Source organism: Moschus berezovskii, chromosome 12 (genome assembly GCF_049115385.1).
Source record: "Moschus berezovskii isolate FMDL1 chromosome 12, NW_MosBer_1.0, whole genome shotgun sequence".
NCBI lineage: Eukaryota > Metazoa > Chordata > Mammalia > Artiodactyla > Moschidae > Moschus > Moschus berezovskii.
Genome location: NC_142471.1, coordinates 58,691,392 through 58,715,788, shown reverse-complemented (window position 1 = coordinate 58,715,788; position 24,397 = coordinate 58,691,392). Strand labels below are relative to the sequence as shown.

Sequence of the window (24,397 nt, the reverse complement as noted above, 5' to 3'; positions counted from 1 at the left end):
TTTTTGTACTTCTAAGATGTATTCTTATAAACTTATTTTTTTCTAAAGAATATTTTACTTTCACCTACATGGGTGAGATCACATCCAGCGAGATCTCAAGCTACTGCCGCAGAAAAAGACACTGGAAAGACAGCAGATTTCTACTTCCTGAGTAAGGATCACAGGTATCAGATAATCAGATATTAAGTTGGAAGTTCTTTAGGCAATTAGCACTTTATTTCCATTAGCTTCCAGTAATTAAATTAGCAAATTATTCCCTCCTCCTACCTTTCAGTAGGGATCAAGCGTGTCTACATTCTTCCATTAAGACTTCATTGAATATCTTTCTGGTTGACCATAGCCAGACTATGTACCTCTTCAATAGCCCATTTTATTTTTTTTAATTTTGTTTATTGATTTTTTACTTTTGGCCATGCTGGGTTCTTGCTGCTGCACATAGGCTTTGTCTAGTTGCAGTGCTTGGGCTTCTCACTGTGGTGGCTTCTCTGGTGGAGCATGGACTCTAGAGCATGCAGGCTTCAGAAATTGTGGCATATGGGCTTAGTGGCTTAGTTGCCCTGAGGCATGTGGAATCAATCTTTCTGGACCAAAGATCAAACCTATGTCTCCTGCATTGACAAATTCTTAATTGCTAGAGGAGTCCTAACCTGTTGCTATAAGAAGGAAAAAATCAAAACCTAAAACTTGTAGATTATATAAGGTTAATGTGCAAGAAATAAGCATTCCCAGAACCATTAAGTTTAGGTGATAATGGACAAACATACTCCCTTCTTCCCTTCCTCCATTGCCCAAAGGCAGAAAGCCCTAAGTTTGGGGTTCTTTGGCTTTGGCTTGACTTGTTTCTCTCTCTGCACCATGGCTTCTCAATTTTAGGAGTATTGACATGAAGAGGAGAAACCGCCTCCGTTTCCTTGAGATCATGGATCTCCTTTTCACTGGAATGTGTTGGTTCTGCAGTAAAGCAAGAGGGAAGTTAAAAAGAAAGAGGGACCATAAAATATATTTCAGTGTGTATTTTTGCAAATATTTTCCTAAGCTATAATCTGTTTTACTTTTGTGGTTTTAATTTCCTTAACCAGTTAAAACTATTTGGTGGTTAAACAGCTGTGACCTTTCCACTACTCAACATGTGATGTGATGACATATTCTTCCTTCTGCTATTCATTGTGTTCCTTTTTAGCTCTGATTTTTTGAGTGAATGAACTTTATTTCATTTTCAAGGTTTCTCTGAAAATCACCAAGTTTTTGTCATTTGAAGCTTTATCACTTGAACACAGGGATTCCTAGGTGGTGCTAGTGGTAAAGAACCCGCCTGCCAATGCGTGAGACCTAAGAAACTCTGGTTCACTCCCCCAGTTGGGAAGATCTCCTAGAGAAGGGCATGGCAACCCACTCCAGTATTCATGCCTGGAGAATCCGCATGGACAGAGGAGCCTGGCAGGCTACAGTCCATAGGGTGGTAAAGAGTCGGACATGACTGAAGTGACTTAGCACAGCACAGTACTTGAACACTGAGCCTTCCAGGCTTTTCTACCCTCATTAGTAGGGGGTTTTGTGGGTTTTCAATTTATTTGCCATGAGAACCAACGATGTGGTGTGTGCGTGTTCAGTCACTAAGTCGTGTCTGACTCTTTGCAACCCCATGGACTGTGTAGCCTGCCAGGCTCCTCTGTCCATGGAATTTTCAGGCAAGAATACTGGAGTGGGTGGCCATTTCTTCCTCCAGGGATCTTCCCAACCCAGGGATCAAACCTGTGTCTCCTGCATTGGCAGGTGTGTTCTTTAGCACTGTGCCACCTGGGAAGTCCCATGAGGAGAAGAGGCCAACTTTAATTCAGGGCCTGTGTGCTCAGTTGCTTCAGTCGTGTCCAACTCTTTGTGGCCCTTTGGACTGTGGTTCACCTGGCTCCTCTGTCCATGGGATTCTCCAGGCAAGAATGACGTGGATACAGAAAATTTCAGATTCCTAAGTACCCAACCTATTTCCAAGATAAGGACATACAGCAGCAGGAGATGTGGAATACTTCTTTTGTTAATTTTGTTAAAATGTCACTTTCTTTTAAAAAATAGATTCATTAAAATATTAAATATTTTTATTATTAAAATATTAAAAATATGCATTGAGTACTTACTGTATCAGGCACAGTTTTAGGCACAGGGGATCTGTCAACAAGAAAATATGGAATAAGTTCCTTACCATGTAAAATTCACATCCTAGTGAGGGGGACAGATAGTAACCAAACAAGTAAATATGTCACCTATGTTGTTAGAGTTTTAAAGTTAGAAATATAACATGCTTTTTTCACAAGTTTAGATAATGCAGAGGAGTATAAAGCAAGAAAAGAGATTGCCTTCTCAAGGTCCCTCCAACTCTTTGCTCACAAATTACCAGTATTACAATTTAATGTGTATTCTTTCAGGTTTTTTTGTTTTTTTTAATCATGGTTGTACAAACATATGGGCTTCCCAGGCGGTGCTAGTATGAAAGAACTCGCCTGCCAATACAGGAGACAGACTCAGGTTTGATCTCTGACTTAGGAAGATCCCCTGGAGGAGGGCATGGCAACCCACTGCAGTATTCTTGCCTGGAGAATCCCATGGACAGTGGAGCCTGGTGGGCTATAGTTCATAGGGTCGCAAAGAGGCAGACACGACTGAAGCGACTTAGCATGCATGCATGTGTACAAACATATATATTTGTTTTAGAAAAAGGATCATAATGTACATACTGTGTTTCAACTTTTCCCCTTTTAAATTAAGATATGCAAAGCTTATCCGAAGATGTAGCTCTATTACATTATTTTCAGTGTCATGCCTATGGGTTTATTAATCCATTTCTCTATTTGTGATCATTTATATTGTTTCTATTTTCTCACCATTATAAAAATGTTGCAGCAAATATTCTTTTGTATTATATCGCTTGCAGTGATAATATTTCTGTGTATCATAATTCCTTCAGCTGGGCTGTCTGAGCAAACCACTTACATATTATTAGATTGATTTTTCTGACAGTGAAGTCATTTGGAAGTCACATAGGAGTGAAAAAAGGAAGGATTGGTGAAGAGTCATAAAAACAAAATAGCAGAAAAGTAACTCTTGGTGAAGAGTGTGAACAGAACAAGATTGGAGTATAATTGACCACAGAATGTAACTAACTATCCAAACTCTTTGTCAGCCCTCTCATGAATTCCCCATAAATCCCACAATTGGCCAGGTTATCTGATCTGAGCACCATGAAGTAAGTATCAGATGGTTCTCATTTGGTGCTTTGTTCTCAGTCAGACTATGTTTTATGGACGCCCAATCAGTTCAGTTCAGTTAAGTCGCTCAGTCATGTCCTACTCTTTGCGACCCCATGAATCACAGCACGCCAGGCCTCACTGTCCATCACCAACTCCTGGAGTTCACTCAAACTCATGTCCATCAAGTCGGTGATGCCATCCAGCCATTTCATCCTCTGTCGTCCCCTTCTCCTCCCACCCCCAATCCCTCCCAGCATCAGAGTCTTTTCCAGTGAGTCAACTCGTCACATGAGGTGGCCAAAGTATTGGAGTTTCATAGGCACTGTCAAATTCAAACCACCAAATGTGTATTGAGTTCTTCCATACATTACATTACACGGGATTTGTTGAATTCAGTCATCCAATAAATGTTCCTGGAGTGCCTGCAATGTGTCAAGCACTGTGCTGGGCCTCTTCCATTACGTTCCGTCGCTCAGTCATGTCCGACTCTTTGCGACCCCGTGGACTGTAGCCTACCAGGCTTCTCCGTCCATGGGATTCTCCAGGCAAGAATACTGGAGTGGGTTACCTTTTCCTTCTCCAGGGGATCTTCCCGACCCAGGGATCGAACCCGGGTCTCCCGCATTGGGGGCAGATGCTTTAAGCTCTGAGCCACCAGGGAAGCTGGGCCTCTTTGGGGAGGGCTAACCTAGTCATGGAGGTCAGGAAAGATTTCCCTCAAAGGTCTCCTGAGTGGGCAGGGTTAGTCCATTAGGTAATTATGACTAAGTTGAGTGAAGGGTTTCTTGGAGTTACTTACCAGGAGGCATAAGCAAAGACTCAGTAATGGGGACAAACCAGCAAGGATAAGGGGCAGAAGAAAGCCAAGTGGGTCTGGATGGAATTTGCATATCATGACTGTGATATAGTGATTTATAATAAGAAACATGTATTTGGCCTTTATCCCCACAAAGCTCCTAAAACCCTTGGAATTTCCTAAGTGATAAATATGATAAAGGTGTTTTGTTGTTTATAACAACCCCCCTTGAATCACACTTGAGTTTATGTTGATGAGGTGACTTGGAAAGCATCTAAGGATGGGAATGGGTCACCAGGGGAACCAACCTTGTGATTAGGGGGTTGGAACTTTCAGTTCTTTCTGACCTCCAGGGAGAAGAGAAGGGCTAGAGGTTGAATTGATCACCAGTGGGCAGCAGTTTAATCAATAATGCCTCTATGATGAAACCTCCATAGAAACTGTGAAGTATGAGGTTCAGAGAGCTTCATGGTGGTGCCCTTCTCCTATACTCTGCCCTGTGCATCTCTTCTATCTGGTTGTTCCTGAGTTTTATCTTTTTATAATAAATTGGCAATCTAATAAGTAAAATATTTCTCTGAGTCTTGTGTGTTACTCTGGCAAGTTAATCAAACCCAGAAAGGGGGACTGTGGAACCTCCAATCTACAGCCAGTCAGTCAGAAGCACAGGTGATGACTATCCCCAGATAGATAGTATCAGAGTTTAGTTGAATGGTGGACATCCAGCTGGTGCCCCAGGGAATACCACCCACATTGCAGTTGGGTGCAGAATTATTAATGACCAAGCATCAGGCAAGGTGAGGCTGGAGAGCCCACAGAGCCCAGAACATGAAACTCCTCATAGATCATGTTAAGGATTTTGATTTATCCTAAGAACAACAGGAAGCCTTTAAAAGGCTCTGAGCAAGGGAGAGAAGCTGTGGAAGGCAAGAGGATGTGGTGACATAATCAGATTTGCAATTTGAAAATGCTGTTCTGAAAACAGCATGGAGTATAGACGTAGAGGTGGGAGTATGGTGAAAGCCTTTGCTGGGGACCAGATAAAAAGGTTTTGTAGGCTTCCTGTTAAGAGAACACAGAAATGTATGGATATTTTAAACTCACCACTAGGGTGGTGGTAGATTAAATGTAGGGTTCATGAAAAGATATTAGGAGGGAGGGAGACAGAGATTAGGAAGAGGATTGTGTCCAGCATGAACCTAGTTTTTAGATATGAACAACTGCATAGATGGTGAACCACTCATTGAGGCTGGGAACACTGGGAAAGAGTGTTTGGGGAGGGAGTATCTTAAATTCTGCTTTGAGAATGTTTAGTATGAGATGTCTTTGAAGCAGCCAAGGAGGGCTTCCAAGTGTGCAAGTGGCTATTTGGCTCAGGAGCTCAAAGGAGTGGTGTGGCTTGGAGAGATCAATCTGAATAGATGTCGTCTTTGAAGGTCTCAGAACAGGTGTGGTCTTTGAAGCCCAGGTGAGATCTCCCAGGAAAGAGAGTGTGGAGTAGGGAGGGGAGAGACCCCAGGGCCACATCTGGAGGGCTGTCCACGGTAAAAGATGCAACGGAAGAGGGAGGCACTTGCATGACCTTGACAGTAAATGCCTCCTTAAATTTGCACACTAAACATTTCACTTGCCTCCACCTAGTCCCTTCCCTGCTGGCCAGAGTGGAATAATGTGAATCTGGAGTCACATCATGAAAGCCAGGGAATTTTTTTTTTTTTTTAAAGAAGTGATGGTCATTGTTGTTGAATTCTGCTAAGGGGATAGACAAGTTGGGTATGGAATAAACTATTTGGATTGATCTGTGTCCTGTGGGAGAGAGAGTGATGGATACGCTGAAGTTCACCTCCTCTGGGTCCGTCACTGTTTTATAGATCTACGCCTCATGCTTTGTTCTTTCTTCACTCTTCCAGGCTGAACAGTCCTGATGGCTTACACCCCTCTCTCTAGAGCAGTCTCCAACCAGTCTCTCACCTTGGTATTCTATATTTCCTTTTGTGAGAAGGGCTCTTCACTTAATTTGTCACAAAAACACCGCTACTGCTGTTGAATTTGCTCAATATTTCTCAGTAGCTGACAAGTCTGCACTGTGTGTAGTGCTCTCCTTTTCAGAATAACAAATACCAGGAAGATCCCTTTGCATGAATGACCCAGAACAGTGATAAGCACATAGAAGATGCACAATTGTTGCTTATTAGAAGTTATGGTGGTTAAAGGCATAGGGTCTGGAATATCACAGACCTGGGTTCAAATCACAGCTCTGATTACTAGCTATGTGACTTCAAGCAAATCACTTAACCTCTCTGAGCCCCATCTATGAAATGAGGACTGTAGCCAGACCTCATAAGTTTATTATAAGGGAGATAATGCATTATGAGGATTAATGAAATAAATGAGGTCCAGGATCCCCGATCATCTGAACCCACTTGGAACACACCTGAGCCCAGAATGGAGACTGACTTGTCAGGATTCTTAGGGAGACAGGGCCTCCCCACATCATTGCACCCGAGCAGAAGCAAGGGAAAGGGTATAGCTGTCTGTTTGCCTGGACACTCACTTGGGGATGATCTGGGGTTTGTGACTTTAACCAGGTAGCACCCTCTTGTCTAGTTTTCCAGGACAGGGACCGTGACCCTCCATGGCCCCTCCCTCCAGCATCCTGTGGCCTAAGAGCCTCAGTTAGATGGTGTGTTCCTCTTTCCTAATTCTTGTTCACTCAATTGGGTATTGAATTTTTCAAAAAGTTTCTTAAAAAACCAAAAAAAGGGGAAACATGTCTTGTGTTTTGGAGCTCGCGTATGCAGGGTCTCTTAAGTCAGGTCTAGGGCAGGGGCCCCTCTTGCACACGTCTAGGGGTAGCGGCGGTCCTAAAGGCATTTCTCCACTAAGGTCTGTACCTGAGGTTTCATAGGACAAAATGGTCACTGCCTATGTTATTCACTGAGATTTCTCTTTTCTCCTCGAGCACCACCATGAGCCAGACCACAGAGAGCTGAGCCACACAGACTGGCTTGTGTGCTCAGGGAGCTCGCCACCTGGCTGGGAAGACAGATACTGCACACGCGATCACAGTGCAGAGAGGGCGGCAAGCAGGAGGAGGTCCAGGGTGGAGCAGCCACGCAGGACCAGAGAGAGGAAGCAACTGCCCGAGGTCACACAGCTGGGGAGTGAGGTGCTCCACGGTCGGACTTCTGGATCTCTGCTCTTTTTACCATCATCCTCCACATAACCAGGCTGCTTCAGATGGAAACCTCCGAGATGCTCTTCCATGAGCACATGTCTAACAACCAGACACACTGTCCTTGGGCCATTTCCCTCTCCCTTCTTGATCAGCCCCAATGGGAAAACTTCCCAGAACACTCCCCCCACCCACCTCCCCGCTCCAGCAGCTGGTCACCCAACTGCTTTCTGGCGGGGATTATGAGGAACCAAGGCAATAGGATGCTGGGAGGTTGAACTGACCAGCCCAGAACAACTGGGCACCAAGTGCATAGGTGGGCGGCTGAGCCCCATGCATTGTAGGAGCTACAGTGTCTGATGCTTGTTTCACTTACTCCTTCCCTGGCCCTGGCTGGGTCACACTGTCCTTACTCAGAGAATCAGTGGTTGAATTGGACTCTGGTGGTTCAGACAGGACTTCGCTTGCCCTCCCTTCAGCCTAGTTCCCAAGTCCAGTTGTCTTGGAAGCCTAGCCTGGGCTGGTGCCAGGGCCTCAGTCCCTCTGCCTGGGTTGGATGCTGCAAGGCAGGGTGCAGGCAGGTCTCCATTTCCTGGCATTGTCAGGAGCTGTGTTGTGGCTGAAGGCTGAGTGCCATCTTGCCTCTGGTGACCTGGGAGAGAGCCAATGGGACGAAAGGCAGAGAGAGGAGTCCACACAGACTCAGTGATAATAAACTGCCCAGGCTTCTGGTCACCTGGTGAGCTCTCCTTTTACATTTTCCAAGAAATACTACAGGAGTTAAGGAGGGAGCATTTATGGCATGAGCTGAGCTGCGCGCACCCTTCCTCAAGGCAGACAGGTGCAGGGTATTGACCCTTCCACCCAAGTCTCATGGGGATGGGACCCCAACAGCCTTCAGCAGGAAGGCTTGACATGAGAGACTGTGGCTATGATGACTCTTAACTGTAGTCGACACAACCAGAAGAATCTCGAGGGCCAAGGTTCTCAGCCTGGAGGCATCAGGGCAGGCAGAGGGAGAGAGGAGCTTCTGGGCTGACAAGAATCACAGATGTGTCTTTGACTGTGGATCACTGTTGCATGACCTGCAGGGACCCTGTGAAGGATCTGCAGTAGGAACATCCGTTGGGAGCGGAAGAGAAATCTCCTGCAGTAAGAGGCTGTGGGCAGTAGCACTGGTATAGAAGGTCAGGGGTACCAGGAATAGCCCACTGAAATAGGCATGGCTCCTGGTGAGGTGAGTGATGGTTGAAGGATTCAGAGGGGACCCTCTGAAGAACCCAGAAAGAGTTCTGGGAAAGGGGGATTTAGACATCAGTCAGGTCCAGATTGCTGGGAGCTGGTGTGCAAGCTGCTCTGCTGTTCTCAGATTTCTTCTTCCCTACCACGTATCAAAACCAGGGAGAACACATCAGGATAGGAGGACCATTATCCTCCATTTTTGGAAAGTATGTAACCCTCTACTGGGCCCTAGTTAGGAGCAGGGAAGAAGTATAACCTTGGAATAAGTAGTTATTGATCATTATACTGAACTGGACTTTCTGAGTTCTGAATTGAGACTGTGCTTTGTGATTTAGAGTGTGCTGAGAAAGTCCTGGGGTTGCTGATGTTCTCATCCAGGCATGTTAATTACATCTCGTGAGTTCTGTTGGTTTAATTAGGGTTAGGGTTAGATCCCTGATAGCTCAGTTGGTAAAGAATCCACCTGCAATGCAGGAGACCCTGGTTCGATTCCTGGGTCAGGAAGATCCACTGGAGAAGGGATAGGCTACCCACTACAGTATTCTTGGACTTCGCTTGTGGCTCAGCTGGTAAAGAATATGCCTGCAATGTGGCAGGCCTGGGTTCAATCCCTGGGTTGGGAAGATTCCCTGGAGAAGGGAAAGGCTACCCACTCCAGTATTCTGACCCGGAGAATTCCACAGACTGTAGTCCATGGGGTCGCAAAGAGTCAGACACGACTGAACGACTTTCACTTTCTGGCTTCCCAAGTGGCGCCGTGGTACAGAGTCCACCTGCCAATGCTGGAGACGCAAAAAACGCTGGTTTGATCCCTGGATTGGGACGATCCTCTGGGGTAGGAAATGGCAACCTGTTCCAGTATTCTTTCCTGGACAATCCCATGGACAGAGGAGCCTGGCTGACTAGTCTATGGGGCTGCAAAGAGTCAGACGTGACTGAGGGACGCACACTTTCAGTTAATCAGTGGGAGAGCCCTACCTGGAATCCAAGGTGGTATTGCTGGGCCCGTCCCAGGACAAGGGTGTGTGAAGGGTAACGGGGAAGAAGCAAGGACCACCTCTGGGTGGGGGGAGAAGAGCACTGCCAAAGGATAATATCCCACGTCCTGAGCAGGTGCTGGGGCTGGGCCTCTGGTGGGGAGCACGGGCCTGGCCAGGCAAGATGTGTGCTCAGCAGAGCAGCAGCCGGCTCCGTGGGAACCCTGCTTAAAGGTCTTCAGGATCCTTTCTCCCACCCAAACATCTCCTCCCTGCTCCTGCTCTCCTCCTGTCTTCAGTTTGGGTTTTCTAAGGTAGTGCTGGGAGTTCAGTGGCTGCTCCCCTCAGTTTCGTGGCGTCTTCCCACCCACTTGGTCTGAGTTCCCCACCCCCATCTAGAACTTCACCCATCCTAAAAACCTAGGTTTCATTAAAAGTAGGCTCACTGCAGCCGGGGTGGGGGTGATGTATGTGAAGAAACCCACTTCTCTCCATCTTGAGGTCTGCCTCTTTGGTCTGGGACCCTGCCACCTTTTTTTACCTGGGCTACTGTGATAGGATTTTAGCCTGTTCCCTTGTTTATTCTAGCACCTACCTCTTTACCAGCTATTCTCCACAGAACTTCCAGGGTGGTCATTTAAACATTTAAACAAGATGATGTCAAGTGCCTGTGTAAAACCCTCCCATCAAGCTCAGAATTAAAATAGAAGCTTTTAAATGGGACTTAAAAGTATCTAGGTGACCCAGCCCCTTACCGCCTTCTGCAGAATTCTCCCCCACTGCTTGCCACCTCGTCAGGTGGTTGCAGGTGGCCAGGCAGCAAGGGGTCTCTCTTTTTAGTGTTCTCAGGAGTACTCTTTCCTTGCCACCCCAGCTCCTCTCTCATCTCCACTTAATGCCAGTTTCTTAGAAAGGTCTGGACCTTCTGTTCTCTGTCACAGAAGTTATTTTCTTTGGCCCACTTACCACTCTCGTTATCATGTATTTCTCGTCTTTGTTTAATGTGTGTCTCTTTCCCATACTGGCCGCTCAGTTAGCTGCTCAGCTCACCACTTGGATCCCCAGAGGCTCGGGCAGCGCCTGGTATACAGTGGATCCTCAGAATGATGTGTTGACCACAATCATCTTAGGTTACACACTGGCTGCCGAGTATTTATCCTCTGTGTGATCTATCCTGGAGCGGCCAGGAGGGCCTGAGTGTAAGCTGCTCTATAGCTCTCAGCTCTCAGATGCGAAGAGTCAGGGGCCCTGAGAATAGACTCACCTTTGGAAATAGGTCCATGGTGAAGACCTAAATACATCTCTGGTGACTGTGAGTGATTTAGATCACTTTCGAATCATTAAAATTGGACTAATAATGCCTATCTCACAGGTCTGTTCTTTTTTTAGTTGATTGGAAAATTCCATGGACAGAGAAGCCTGGCGGGTGGCTACAATCCATGGGTTTGCAAAGAGCTGGACATGACTTTCACTTTTTTGATTTACAATGTTGTGTTCATTTCTGCATAGAGCAAAGTTATGCATATAAATACATATACATATAAACTGAGTTACATGTATATATTCATTTAAAAATTATTTATTGATAGTGAGGTATTAGTCAATATTGTTGTTGTTTAGTCACTTGTGTCCAACTCTTTGTGACCCCCATGGACTATAGCCTGCCAGGCTCATCTGTTCATGAGATTTCCCAGGCAAGAACCTACTGGAATAGGTTGCCATTTCCTTCTCCAGGGGATCGTCTCAACCCAAAGGTCAAACCCAGGTCTCCTGCTTTGCAGGTGGATTCTTTACTACTGAGCCACCTGGGAAGTCCCATATATTCATTTTTATATTATTTTCCATTATGGTTTATCACAGGATATTAAATATAGTTCCCTGGGCTATACAGCAGTGTTAGAGAAAGGGGGATCACTTCCAGGGCCCAAGAGTGGGCTCTTGTCTAACACTTGGAAATGAATTGTCTGAGGCGGCACATGTGCTGACAAAGCAAGAGACGTTATTGGGAAGGGGTGCCTGGGGAGAACATCAGGGTAAGGAACCCAGGAGAACTACTCTGCCATATGGCTTGAAGTCTTGGGTTTTATAGTGATGGGATTTCTGGGTTGTCTCTGGCTAATCATTCTGACTCAGGGTCCTTCCTGGTGGCACGTGCATTACTCAGTCAAGATAGATTCCAGTGAGAAGGATTCTGGGAGGTTGGTAGGACATATGAACTAGAGCCTCCTCTCCCCTTTTGACCTTTCCCAAATCCTTCCAGTTGGAGGTAGATTGTTGGTTGCAAGTTCTTTACTAGGCCCTCCATTGTAAGATACTCACGCAAGGAGCTACTGTCTTGCCCAGCCAGGATGGGCGGTTTTGGGCGGTTGTTCCCATAATAGTAGGACCTTGTTGTTTATCCATCTCATATATATTAATAGTAGTTTGCCTCTGCTAATCCCAAACTCCCAATCCTTCCCTCCAGACCCTCTTCCCCCTTGACAAACACAAGTCTGTTCTCTGAGTCTGTTTCTATTTTGTTCATTTGTCTCGTATTTTATTGGGGCTTCCTAGGTGGCGCTAGTGGTAAACAATTTGCCTGCCAATGCAAGAGACGATTAGAGATGCTGGTTTAATCCCTGGATTGGGAAGGTCTCCTGGTGGAGGAAAAAGTCACCTACCTCAGTGTTCTTGCTTGGAGAATCCCATGGACTGAGGAGTCTGGCAGGTTACAGCCCATGGAATTTCAAAGATTTGTGTCATATTACTAGATTCCACATATAAGTATTCTTAGTATGATGATCTCTAGGTCAATCCATGTTGCTGTAAATGCCTTATTTCATTCTTTTTTACGGCTGAGTAATATTTCATCGAGTGTGTGTGTCACATCTTCTTTATCCATTCATCTTTTGATGGACATTTAGGTTGTTAACATGTCTTCATTATTGTAAATATTGCTGCCATGAAGATAAGAGTGTATATATCTCTTTGAAGTCTAATTTTGTCTGGGTATCTGACCAGGAGTAGTATTGCTGGATCATAAGGCAACTCAATTTTTCATTTTTTGAGGAACCTCCATACTGTTTTCCATAGTGGCTGCACCAACTCACATTCCTACAAAAAGTCTAAGAGGGTTCCATTTTCTCCACACCCTCTCCAGCATTTAGTATTTGTAGACTTTAAGAATGGCCATTCTGGCTGGTGAGGTGGTATCTTACTGTTGTTTTGATTTACATTTTGCTAATAATTAGCAATGTTGAGCATCTTTGCATGTTCCTACTGGCCATCTATGTATCTTCTTTGGAGAAATGTCTGTTTAGGTCTTCTGCCCACTTTTCAACTGGGTTGGTATTTTGTTGTTGTTATTGTATGAACTGTTTGTGTATTTTGGAAATTAAGACCTCATCAGTGGCATCATTTGCAAATATTTTCTCCCCACCTGTAGGTTGTCTTTTCATTTGTTCTGGTTTCCTTTGCGGTGAAAAAGCTTGTAAGTTTGATGCGGTCCCATGTGTTTGTTTTTGCTTTTATCTCAGATTGTTCTGATGGTTAAATAGGTGAGAGTCAGAGAAGGGAGATCTTTAAAAAGTGTAAAGTACCTACCACGTGGCAAACCCTCTGCTGCATCCTTTATGTATTAGTACATTCAGTGGGAGTAAGTTTTATGAATGACCATGTGATTGGAATAGCTCTAGCTAAGCCAGATTTGAGTTACTTGTTGGCAGTTTAGCTCCCGGCAAGTCAGGGAGAACACTGGGTAAACTGCCTTGCAATCCGTGGATGATCAGAGGGAGATGGCAAATGGCTGTGCTTTGTTGTTTTTTGTTGTTTCCGTTGGCATTGCTCTGACACTTCCTGTGGTCTCCTGTTCCTCCACAAATCTGTGGGGTAGGGACCTTAGAAAGTGTTGTCTTCAAAGAGGTGATTAAAGTTGATGAGGTCGTAAGAGTGGCGTCCTAACCCAATATGACTGTTCTCTTTATAAGAAGAGAAATGATACCAGGAAATCTTTGGGGAGTGGTTGGAGACTTGTCAGCTTTGCTTCTGCCTTCTGAAACCTAAACTGTTTCACTTCATTGGTTTTACGGGTGGCAGTTACTATGCAAATGTCGTGAGGGTAAGGATATACCACAATGACTGTGGACATCCTTCTTGACACTCATAACGTAATGGGAGGACAATAAAACATCATTTCTGTGGTTGCAACCAAAGTGCTAAGTGGTACAGAAGTAGGAGAAAGTTCAGCTCAGCCTGCTGGAATTGAGATCTGAGTTGGGTTTGCTAAGAGCAGGGCTTTAGTGGTGGAAGGTGTGGGGTGATCATTTGCTATTTCTTCTTTTGGGGCATGCTTCTCCATTTGATGGTAATCCTGGCACCCAAATCGCACAGCAGGGGCTTGAGTGTCAAGCAGAATTATTCATGGCTTCCAGCAAAATATTGTCTGCAAATTCCTCAGTTTCCAGACAAACAGGTCTGGCTCCCTACCTTTTCAGGCCCAGCTGGGGTGCAGACTCCTCCATACCTCTTCAAACTGGTGAAAAGATCAGAGCTGAGCCTGTGTTGACAAAGCACTAAAGACCACCGGGTAAAGTGACCCTTTTCTCAAGTGGTGGCGTGGCAGACTGGTTAGCAGGTCACAGAATGGTTTTCCTCTTTTCTTTGGGCACGTCTTTTGGCCCTCCCTTCCCTGAGGCCTTCCCCTATTCCAGCCCCTGACCTGGGATAAAAGTATTAGGGGCTACATTTTGAGCACTTCCTACACACAGTCCTCACAAATTCTTTCCTATTCTGCACCAGCTCCGAGGAGGGTGATGCTCAACATAGTGAAAGGAGTTTTGCTCAGAAGGTGCTGCTTTCCTACCCCACTGAATGAATGCCTGGGGTCTCCTGACAGCTCCATGGTATCACTAATCTAAGACAAAGCTTCAGGCACTTTTGTCTTAGGGCAGACATATGGGGCAGAGGTATGAATCATTGCAACCTTCTAACTAATGTCTTACTTTAGCCCATCTAATTCCCCAGGCGAGGTATTTTAATAATAAAACAAGGCTTTATCTAATGAGCTGAAGAGAGCAGTCTGTTGTTCAAATCATTTGGACTTTTCTTTGGTACTCAATTACTTTTTAATCTGGAAGTTTTTGAAAAATACAAACTCCCAGGTACTGTTGTTTTCTCCAAAGCCCCAGATGTGTCTAGTTAGCAGCTTTGTTTAAAGACAACTGGACTGTGTGATGATCTTTTATCTGGTTTGTTTCACTTTTTTCTATTTCATATTTAGAGCTCTCATTTAATTTAGTTTGTTTTCCAATTTCTCCATCTTTTTGTTGTTCTTTCTCAGGCCTTTATCAAGTATAGTAGAAAAGTTTTTGTATCTATAAATACAAATAGGTGGCTCAGATGGTTCAGAATCTGCCTGCAGTGAGGTAGACCTGGGTTTGATCCCTGGGTCAGGAAATCCCCTGGAGAAGGAAATGGCTACCCACTCCAGGTTTCTTGTTTGCATAATTCCATGGACAGAGGAGCATGGTGGGCTACAAAGAATGGGACACAACGCAGAGAGTGGGACACAACTGAGTGACTAACATTTTTTAATATAAATAGTATGTATATTACATGTTTTGGAAAATGTATGAATTATTTGCCTAACTAAAAAATTTAGACATTTTGATTACACTCGATTATGCATAGAATGCTAGATTTCTAATTTATATTCACTCAAAACTTTAATATAGTTCCATTTATTTTAGTATTATTGCTAAACAGTAGTAATCTAATCTAGTATTACTAGTAATCTAGTATTACCCCTAAAAGTCTAGAAAGCTTATTATCTTTGTGATTAAAAAAATATTGAATGAGGCTTGAAACCTCTAATCCAATTCTGAATATATAAAGAAACACTATGTTGTAAAAAAAGAAAAAAAAAAGACAGGAAATCAACATGTGATGTTATTAACTGCAAATTTTGTTCAAATTTCACAAAACTTTATGCTAGCGTCCATTATTTGATAACTTATTCAAGATTCCACATTGTACTTAGTTCCATTGAGCAGCTTTAACTGCAACAACTTCTGATAAATTCTCTTTTCATTTTTATTGTTTACAAATATTTTCTAATTTACCTTGTATGGCTCCTATAGTGGACACTTAATTTCCAAATACACGGGGTTTTCTAAGTATCTTTGATATTAACTTCTCATTTAAATGTTTTCTTCTCTGTAGTCACCCTCTGTTTTTTTCAGTCTTTTAACTTTACTGAAGCTTTCAATGGCTAAGTCAAAGATCTCTTGGTAAATGTCACACTGCACTTGAATATGTGTGGGTTGTTTTCAAATATCTTTTGGTATTGATTTCTAACATAATTCCACAGTGATGAGAACAGACTCTATATGATTTCAATACCTTTAGACCACTTTAGACCATGAAAGTTTGGCACCTTATTTTATGTCCCTGGATATGTTCCAGTGTCTCCTGGTCTGTAGATTATGGGAACTTGAATGGAATTTGCATACTACTTACTGTTGTGTGAAAATAGTAGTATTATTCGAGGGCCAGTCTGCCATCTCTAAAGTAAACAAACATTTTCTAGAGATTTTTTATCTCAAATATTCAACAAATGTTCATAAAATTTGCTGCAATAATACTTAATGAAACTTTTAAATGAAGGTTATGATCTGCAACTACTGATATGAAGGCTGACAGACAACAAATTATGCAATCAAGTTTTTAATAACAAAGATACTATTTTTAACATGGTCAAATATACTTGGCTAAGTCCAGATTTTAAAAAACAAAAGTATCTAGCCCAACAGTACAACCATACAGTTTTGTACAGAACATTCCATAGATCAACAGAAAATACATTTGAGCACAAAAATAAAAAATATTTAAAGAGAATCTCTAAGCAGCATTTCTGCAAAACAGACATATAGTACTGATTAAATATCTACAAGTGCTTTCCCTTTACAAAAATACATATATTCTTAATAGACTAAGTCATTAACAATGACCTGGTAATCTTTCACTTCAATTTGAATGATTTATAAGCTAAATCTTACAACCACAAAAAGGTTTTTATTTGTATTAAGATGTTACCACTTTTGACAAAAAGAAAGCTTAAAATATTTCATATTTCAAAGGAAAATTAGCAACAGACCTGTACAATATAGTCTATGATGGTTTAATTTAATGTGAGGGCTACTCTGTTAAGAACTGGTGCTTGCTGTTGTGCTGCCAGAAACAGGAAACGCAGCAGAACACTGGTGCTCCCCCCACAAGCTCTTGTCGCCAACCACAGCTTCATAAGGACACTTGGGCCCCTATCCCCATTCAAAAAAAATATAGCAAAAGAAAACCGCCCCTAAACAATGTTAGGCTGATCCCATTCCATTTCTAATGTGCAGAACTCCTGCTATGCTGTACTGATGTGAAGTCCACGTACACATAATCTATTCACTATCTCTGCACTGCCCAGAAATATTTAATCTTCAGTTTATACTAGATTGGTTTCTTATTCCATGAAGCTCTGAAAAATGGAAGAAAACTGGACCCAGTATTTAATGTTTCACTTGATTCTAAAGATAATTAAAATGCATTTCTGAATAATGTCTCAAGTTTTGAATCCTAGAAAAAGGGGCATAGCAAGTATACACACATTTTAAATTATTTTTCATTTCATAACTTTTCTAAAAAGGAAGTGCTCAAGCATTTTAATTGTATTTGAAAATATAGTCAGGATAGCAAATAAACACACTACTTGTGAAAACTATATTACATTAGGAAGAGAATCACTTTTAAATTATTGGGAAAATGGTACTGCTTTAAGAAAAAACTATGAAAACCCTGTGATGTAATATTTAAGTATTTTTAATGAACTTTCAATCTGAACTTTTTTCAACAAAATACTACTGAACTAAGTGTATCAAGTAAATCCAGAGTTAGTTGGTTATTTTGTGCTTTCAGAGGGTTTCAGTTTTAGCATGTTTTTCAATTTTTATAAACCAGATCTGTCAGACAGGTTATATTCCTTATTGCAGGGAAAGGGGTGTATCTTAAAATGATAGCATTTCATATTTTTATGTTTCCAACCCATAAAATTAAAGCTATGGCAAACTCCTTTTTTGTAATGCCCACAACCAGTATCTACATCTCACTGGCATAAAGTATAGCCTGCTGGAAAATTCCTATGGTACACCAGAGTATGTAATGAGTACATCCATCTTTACCCTATCCCAGGAGGTTTACCAAGTGGCCTGTCAGGAAGACTTCATTAGTGTGGGCTTTACTTGAGGTGGCCCACAGCACGGGCTCCCCAAAATATCGGTGGCTTAACCTGATGTACATGCTCTTCATCTGGGGCCCGTCTTGCCGAATTTGGCAGTATGGTTAAATTCTAAAAACAAAGTAACTGCTGAGAAACAAGACAAAGAGTTACTTAAAAAAAAACACAAAAAAACCCCCACAGGCCTTTAGGAAAATTTTTGCTTTTGGATACAGAAAAAGCATTTACTTATGTGAATCCAAGTGAATATACTGTTTTCTACACAAGCAAGCATGTCAGCACTTTTACCAAAGTCTGTCTTTAATAAAATTTCTCATATTACTAAGAACCCAGGAACTAAATAAGCATAATTTTAGTCCATATCACCTCCATGGGATAAAAAGCTTCTCAAATTAGAATTTAAAAATCTCAATTTCAATTTTCTCTCCAAACCATGTATTTCTCCCATTTTTCATCCAGAGGGAGGCTACTGGTTGTGTTAATCTCTTTTTCACCTTTGAGAATTTCCTAAGATCTGTCATATGGTGCTGGAAAAACAACAAACATGGCTGAAAGGAAGTATGTTCTGATTATTGCAAGAAAAACCTGCATTTGATTGATCTTACCATGAAAATTAAGTTTAAAGTCTTTCTTTGGTGATATTTTAGCAACTACTCAAGGTTATTGCCTAATTATATAAAAGTAAATTGCAGTCTAAAAATTTCCAACCTCCAAACAGTTAAAACTGTCTCTCTAACATGGTTATTAACACTAAAATGTCTTTGGTGATATCTATTTTCTTATGAAAATCTTTCAAAAAGAGATTACTCTAACTTACAAGAGCCTATTTAGATATAAAACCATTGATAAGAGACAGGGACAGAAAACTCAAAACTTATGCAGTAAATCTAAAACAGAAATGCACTTTAGCAATGAGGCACTTTCTCTTAAATAGTTCAATAAAGCTAAACAGTTCACAATATTATATAACATACTTTTCCCCTTAAAGAATCATTTTAATTTAGGTTACATATAGTTGAGCAAACTCATTACATTTATAAAATGTAGCATATTAATATGGGACAGACTTTTAATGAATAAAGAAATAATATACTTTTCTAAAAGCATCACCCAAGGTACCTGGACCCCAGACTGAATGACCTAATATCACCTCATCAGTGAACCTTTTTTTTTTTTTTTAGAAATACTTAAAAGCATTTTGTTAACCTGGAGAAAAAGAAAGGGCCATATTTGGATTTTTCTATTAACTAAAGTGATTACTTCAGTTAAACAGATGTCTTATAATGCACAGGCCTTCTTTAGATCCAAGGTCCCTTGACCCTTTGACATCTATGATATCTAAAGCAGAGATAACTGATTACAAAATCTTTTATGGAAGTAAAGTTCTTTCAGTTTGTTGCTTAGGAAACAAAGAGATTAAAGAAAAGCTTAGTTTTATTCTCCAATTTTGCAGATTCAGATGATTATTCATATACGCTATTTGTATAAAGAGTTAATTTTATTAGCACCCCAAGTTTGTAAAACTGACCACCTATGTTATTTTTGCCTGTGTATTTTTTCTATATCTGGTTTCTTACAAATTTCACAACCTGACTCAGGGGATAATTAACTAGGGATTAGTGTATTACTAGACATGAAAGCAGTCCCATACTTAAAAACCATAGTTGAATATATGAAGAAGTCTGTGGTTCAAACAGTAAAACCACATTATTCAGGACCATCATAAAATGTGTACCTTTCCCCATATAACAGATGCCCTTCTTTATGCAAGGGTTTTCACATGTTTTGGCACATTCCACTGCATTTCAATAAAAACGTTAATACAGTAACATTAAATAAAGGAATTCTATATAAAACTATTCTCAATTCCATAATTACTTCCTATATATTTCCTTGGAAAATAGAGACATTACATAAGATGAGGCAACAGGCCAAATTCAAAGAGATCATGTATATAACACTCATTTAAGGCTGTAAGTTTTGGCTGGGGACCCAAAAACATCCAGGTCTCATTTGTGGTTTTTAAAATGCACTCTCAATTCATTTTGAGTTAATTAAAAATCAACTTCCATAAGTAATCACTGACCTAGATGTGACAAATTTATAAGAAATCTAAAAATGCCTTAGAGATGTCAGGGAACTGGATTTCACAGCACAGCAAAATAATTTCTGTTGCTGGAGAGTAATTCAGTTTTTGGTTTAGTGTAATGGTCTGTTCCAACCATTTTTAAAGAGTTAAAAAAAATCTGCCTTTTAAATTCTGTTTGTGAGCCCTTCCAAGCACAAACACAATTTAACAAAATGAAATTTAAAAAAATATTGCCATGACCTTTTCCACAAAAGTCAGGCCAAAAACAACAGAACACGTTAGACTTTTTGACTTGAAACAAAGATATACGGAAAAGATAATTATGACGTTTCAGCCTTTTATATTGTGAAATGCATCAAGATTTAGCTGTATTTTGTGTTTCTTAGAGTCATACACTTTTATTTCTAAGAAGGATTTTGAGATTTAGAAGGCATTAGCTTATGATACATTTTACTGGAAAATACAGTATAAAAGCTATGTGTGTAACACACAGATTGTGCTCATGTCAGATTTCTAAAACAAGTATTTTTCCTAACTTTTAAGATTATTTCCTAAGTTTCAGAGGTTTACTTTGTTTCAAAGCAATTAGTCAAACTTAATTTCCAAAGCTTATGAGAAACAGTGTAGATTTTAAGAGGTTTAAAATGAAGTTCTTATATAATTTAAGGTAACAAGACTTTTGTTGACTTGCAGACTCATCTCAAAAGGAATGGAAGACTTAACAAAACTGCAAAACCAAGGACATTATCATAGTTCTGACCTTAAAGAACTTATTTATAAAACAATAATCCCAGTTCCCCCTAATTACTACAGGATCTAAAATGAAACATTCTCAAACCATTAATTCTGGTTAGCATATTTATCTATGACACAGTATTTGTTCTATTTTATGCATAAGGTTGGAAATGTGACAGGTTACTTAACAGTTTTAATCTACAATTGCTTTGAGATTTTTGAAATCCATAAAATAGCTAATGTTACCTGCTCTAAAAACCCTAGTGTTTAAAATCATCATAACATTCTGCATGCCACACTGACACACACCTAAGGCCAACTGAAAAAGGGAAACAATGTACTTCTTAGATTAAGAACCACAACATCATGATGCACACAGCAACGGGGGCTACACAATGGCAATGGCGTCTCATGAAGCAGCACCCGCACGTTGTAAGGCATTATGAAAGACTAACCTCACTGAAACATGGGTTTTATTAGAAGTGAATGTGATCAGCTGCCAACATTTCAAATGGTTATGAATCTCACTTCACTCTCCAAGGAGTCATGTACATTTTCTGGAAGGCGAACAGGCCCTCCTTGTGCGACTGGTAGACTACACAGACAGATGACCCCAAATGCCTACAGTTATAATGTGCTCTAATGTACAGAACAATTGGAATTCTTCCCAAAAGGACTTGCACACTCAAGAGTGAACTATTTTGCACACAAAAACCTTACTGCAAACAGGACAGTGGCTCAAAGGCCATTTCTCTAAATATATTTCCCATACAAAATTATTTCAAGATATAATAATTATTAGTTCCTTGTACAGTACTCTATTTAAACAAGAATTAATCAAATAGTAAGTATGTGAAAACTGCAACACCACAAAGATTGAGCCATATTACTAGTGTAATCAAACATTAGAACAATCTTGGAACAGGCAAGCAAAATATTCAGAAGGCTAGGTCATGGCCGCACACCTACTGATTTCAACCATGACTTGTATTGTACACTGGGAGACGGCACAGATACCTTATGCAGATGATTCAGTAGCAGAATGGCACTTGGTTTGCTCTTAATAGAAACAACATAAATGCAACTGACAATTTAGAGACAGACAATGGCCTTATTCACATGCTGAAATCTGGCTGTGTCCCTCTAGTCCACACACCTTTCACTGTGCAATCTGTCGATGAGTAAACACATAGTGCAGGATTCATTCAGTGGGATCTAGGCCCCTTGGTCTAACCAAAATCAATTCTTGGTCGATACTGCAATACCATGGGGTATGACTATAAAATAAAAACAGATGATGAGTAAGACTGTGTTGATATAAAAACAATACAGATTATACATAAAAGACTTTTAAAAATGTGCAGTTATGGTTTACAATAGTTCTTGGGAATAGTGATTATGACAATTACGACTAATTATCATTATATTTTTAAACTATTATATTCTAGAGACAGTCAACTTTTCCATAATTTGCAACAAAGGTCAAGTTCAAAAGACTGTGGATGTCATAGTGGCTGCATATGTGAATAGTACTACTGTTAGTACTTAGGGCAACGCAGGAGTTGTGAGGACAGAACACTCTCGCTGCTGGGGGGCATGCACTCATTCACCTGTGGCTCTGTACAAGACCAGCCTGCAGGCTGGACTCCATCAGAGCTGTTCTGTGTGAGTCCACCGAATCACAAATTAACAGACCTTCTGCTATGACGGTAAAGAATCTGCCAGCAATGCGGGAAATCTGGGTTTGATCCCTGGGTCAGGAAGATCCCCTGTAGAAGGGAATGGCTACCCACTCCAGTATTCTTGCCTGGAGAATCCCACAGACAGAGGAGCCTGGTGGGCTATAGTCCATGGGGTCGCATGGAGTGGGACATGACTGAGCAACTGACACACGCACACGCTATGAATCTAGGAAGCTGGGTTACTGTTCACAAATCACACACTTTAAGTAAGTTTGACATTTTTTTATTTTTAGCATTTAAAATTTAATGGTCCTTTAAAAAATACTGAAAAACAAGTCACTAGTTGTTAGAGGAAACATTTAGGTTACCGCCTTTCAACAATTGATCCTACTGAATATTTGGACTTGACTATCATGAAATTGAGTGGTTCAGACTATCCTTCAGCTTGCTCCACACAGGGAAGCTATCAACATGTAGCCCCGGAGAGGGGACAGCTTTCTGCGGGAAAAGCCACACCACCACTTTTGTGTCCTTTTTGCCCTCTGTTTTGCCCTATCATGTAGAATTCAAACATCACAAAGTCACAAAGGGTCTGAAGAACCAATGGTTTTTCCTTTTCTGAAAGCTGCGGACTCCCCTTTTTAAAATGAAATTTCCAGGAGCTACTTTTATGGAACCAAGAAAGGCTGAGATGGCCACTGGCTTGTTTCCCCCTTGTCTCCTTGTAGGTGAATGCAAAAATCCTGTGAGAAAACTGTTTCCTTTCCTATAGATGAAAGGGGTGGACTGAGATTCTATGGTATAAATCTATTTTGGTTAAATTCTGGTTACTTGCTTTTATTTTACACTTTATTCTGGTCCCTCTGAATCAGAATATCTGTGAGTAGACACTGAAATCTATTTTAGAAAACTCCCTGGGTTTTCTGAAGTTCAGCCAGATGTAGAGACTGCTACCTAGAATCTTACTACCCTAACCTGACTTCTTCCCATTCTACCCAACTCATCCCACAGCTTGTCTCTCATTACAATAACCTTTCTAGCTTTGCTTTCCATTCCTGACTCTGTTAAATCTGTACACTTTCTGCAAAGTAAGTCACTCATTCAAAAATCCATTATCATGCATAGAAGAATTCATCACCAATTCTACTAGGATGAAGGAAAAGAGGGAAGTAAACTGGCTTGGTCATCAGTAGTTGGAATTTTTTTGGTTTTTGTTTGTATATATGAAAATATTCCTTATTTATGGTATTTTTGCATGTACTTTTTAAAATGTGTGGGACATTTGCCATGTATTTTTCAGTATTAGTAGTCAACTTGGTTTGTCTGTTTTTTTTTTTTCCCTTTTACATGTAAACACATTGAGAAAGTTCATCTTTACTCTGAGATTGGTTACTTGGCTACGTTTTCTTCTTGATCTTTGATGGTCTCATTTTTAATGTGCATCATTTTAGCCAGGAGAAACACATATAATGTGAGGTATGGACTGAATTCCCCACCCCCCCCCCCATCACTAGTAGTCTCAGAACAGTTAACTGAAAACAAACCCTACAAGATCACATCCCACCCCAACATCTACACCCCAGGTTTCCTAATTCCCCAGTTAACTTCTGTCTTTGCTCCAGGCCCCTTGGCCACCTTGCAGCCCTCCAACCGCCAGACATGACCTTGCCTCTAGATCTCTGTCCATCCTCAGCCTGAAAAGCTCTACCCCAGAGATACACACAGCTATTACTCCTACTTCTTTTTGGTCAAAAATCACCACCTCAACGTGGTCTTCTCTTAGTTATCGCATTTAAAATATTCTATTTATCTACTTCAATTTTTCTTCTAATACAATAAATTTTACTCATTTTTCATCTGTTACCATCATTAGAGTATAGGCTGCATGAAGGAAACAAATTTTTTTCACTTTTACTTCTGTGTTCCCAGGGCCTAAAAGATTGCCCAGTGCATAATTAAGTGCTCAGTAAATATTTGTTAATGAAACTTGGTACCTGCCATTAATTTGAAATACTCTTTATAGATTCATACATACTAGAGTGAGTTCCTGAGCTCTGCTTTTTATCCATGTGTCTATGTTTAAGTTAGTACCCGATTTTAATTATTTCAGCTTTAAAATACATTTCAGTATGTGGCCATGCATATGCCCTGTGATCACTCACTTAAAAATGTGACTGACCAGAAGTGCCAAATTATATTTCC

General features: G+C 41.1%; 1 protein-coding gene across 4 annotated transcripts in view; it reads right to left on the bottom strand.

The window, feature by feature from the left end:
• Window positions 1-214: 214 nt before the first annotated feature.
• PCGF5 (polycomb group ring finger 5) overlaps window positions 215-24,397 on the bottom strand; it is a 145,658-nt gene continuing 121,475 nt past the window's right edge. For 3 of the 4 annotated variants that reach the window (XM_055425103.2, XM_055425105.2, XM_055425104.2), the window contains one exon: window positions 16,119-21,790. In XM_055425103.2, the coding sequence (XP_055281078.1) occupies window positions 21,743-21,790 (48 nt within the window). In that variant the 3' untranslated portion in view covers window positions 16,119-21,742. Of the gene's footprint in view, window positions 952-2,132; window positions 2,164-16,118; window positions 21,791-24,397 lie in introns of those variants that run through there. The other variant, XM_088842136.1, reaches the window with a different exon arrangement.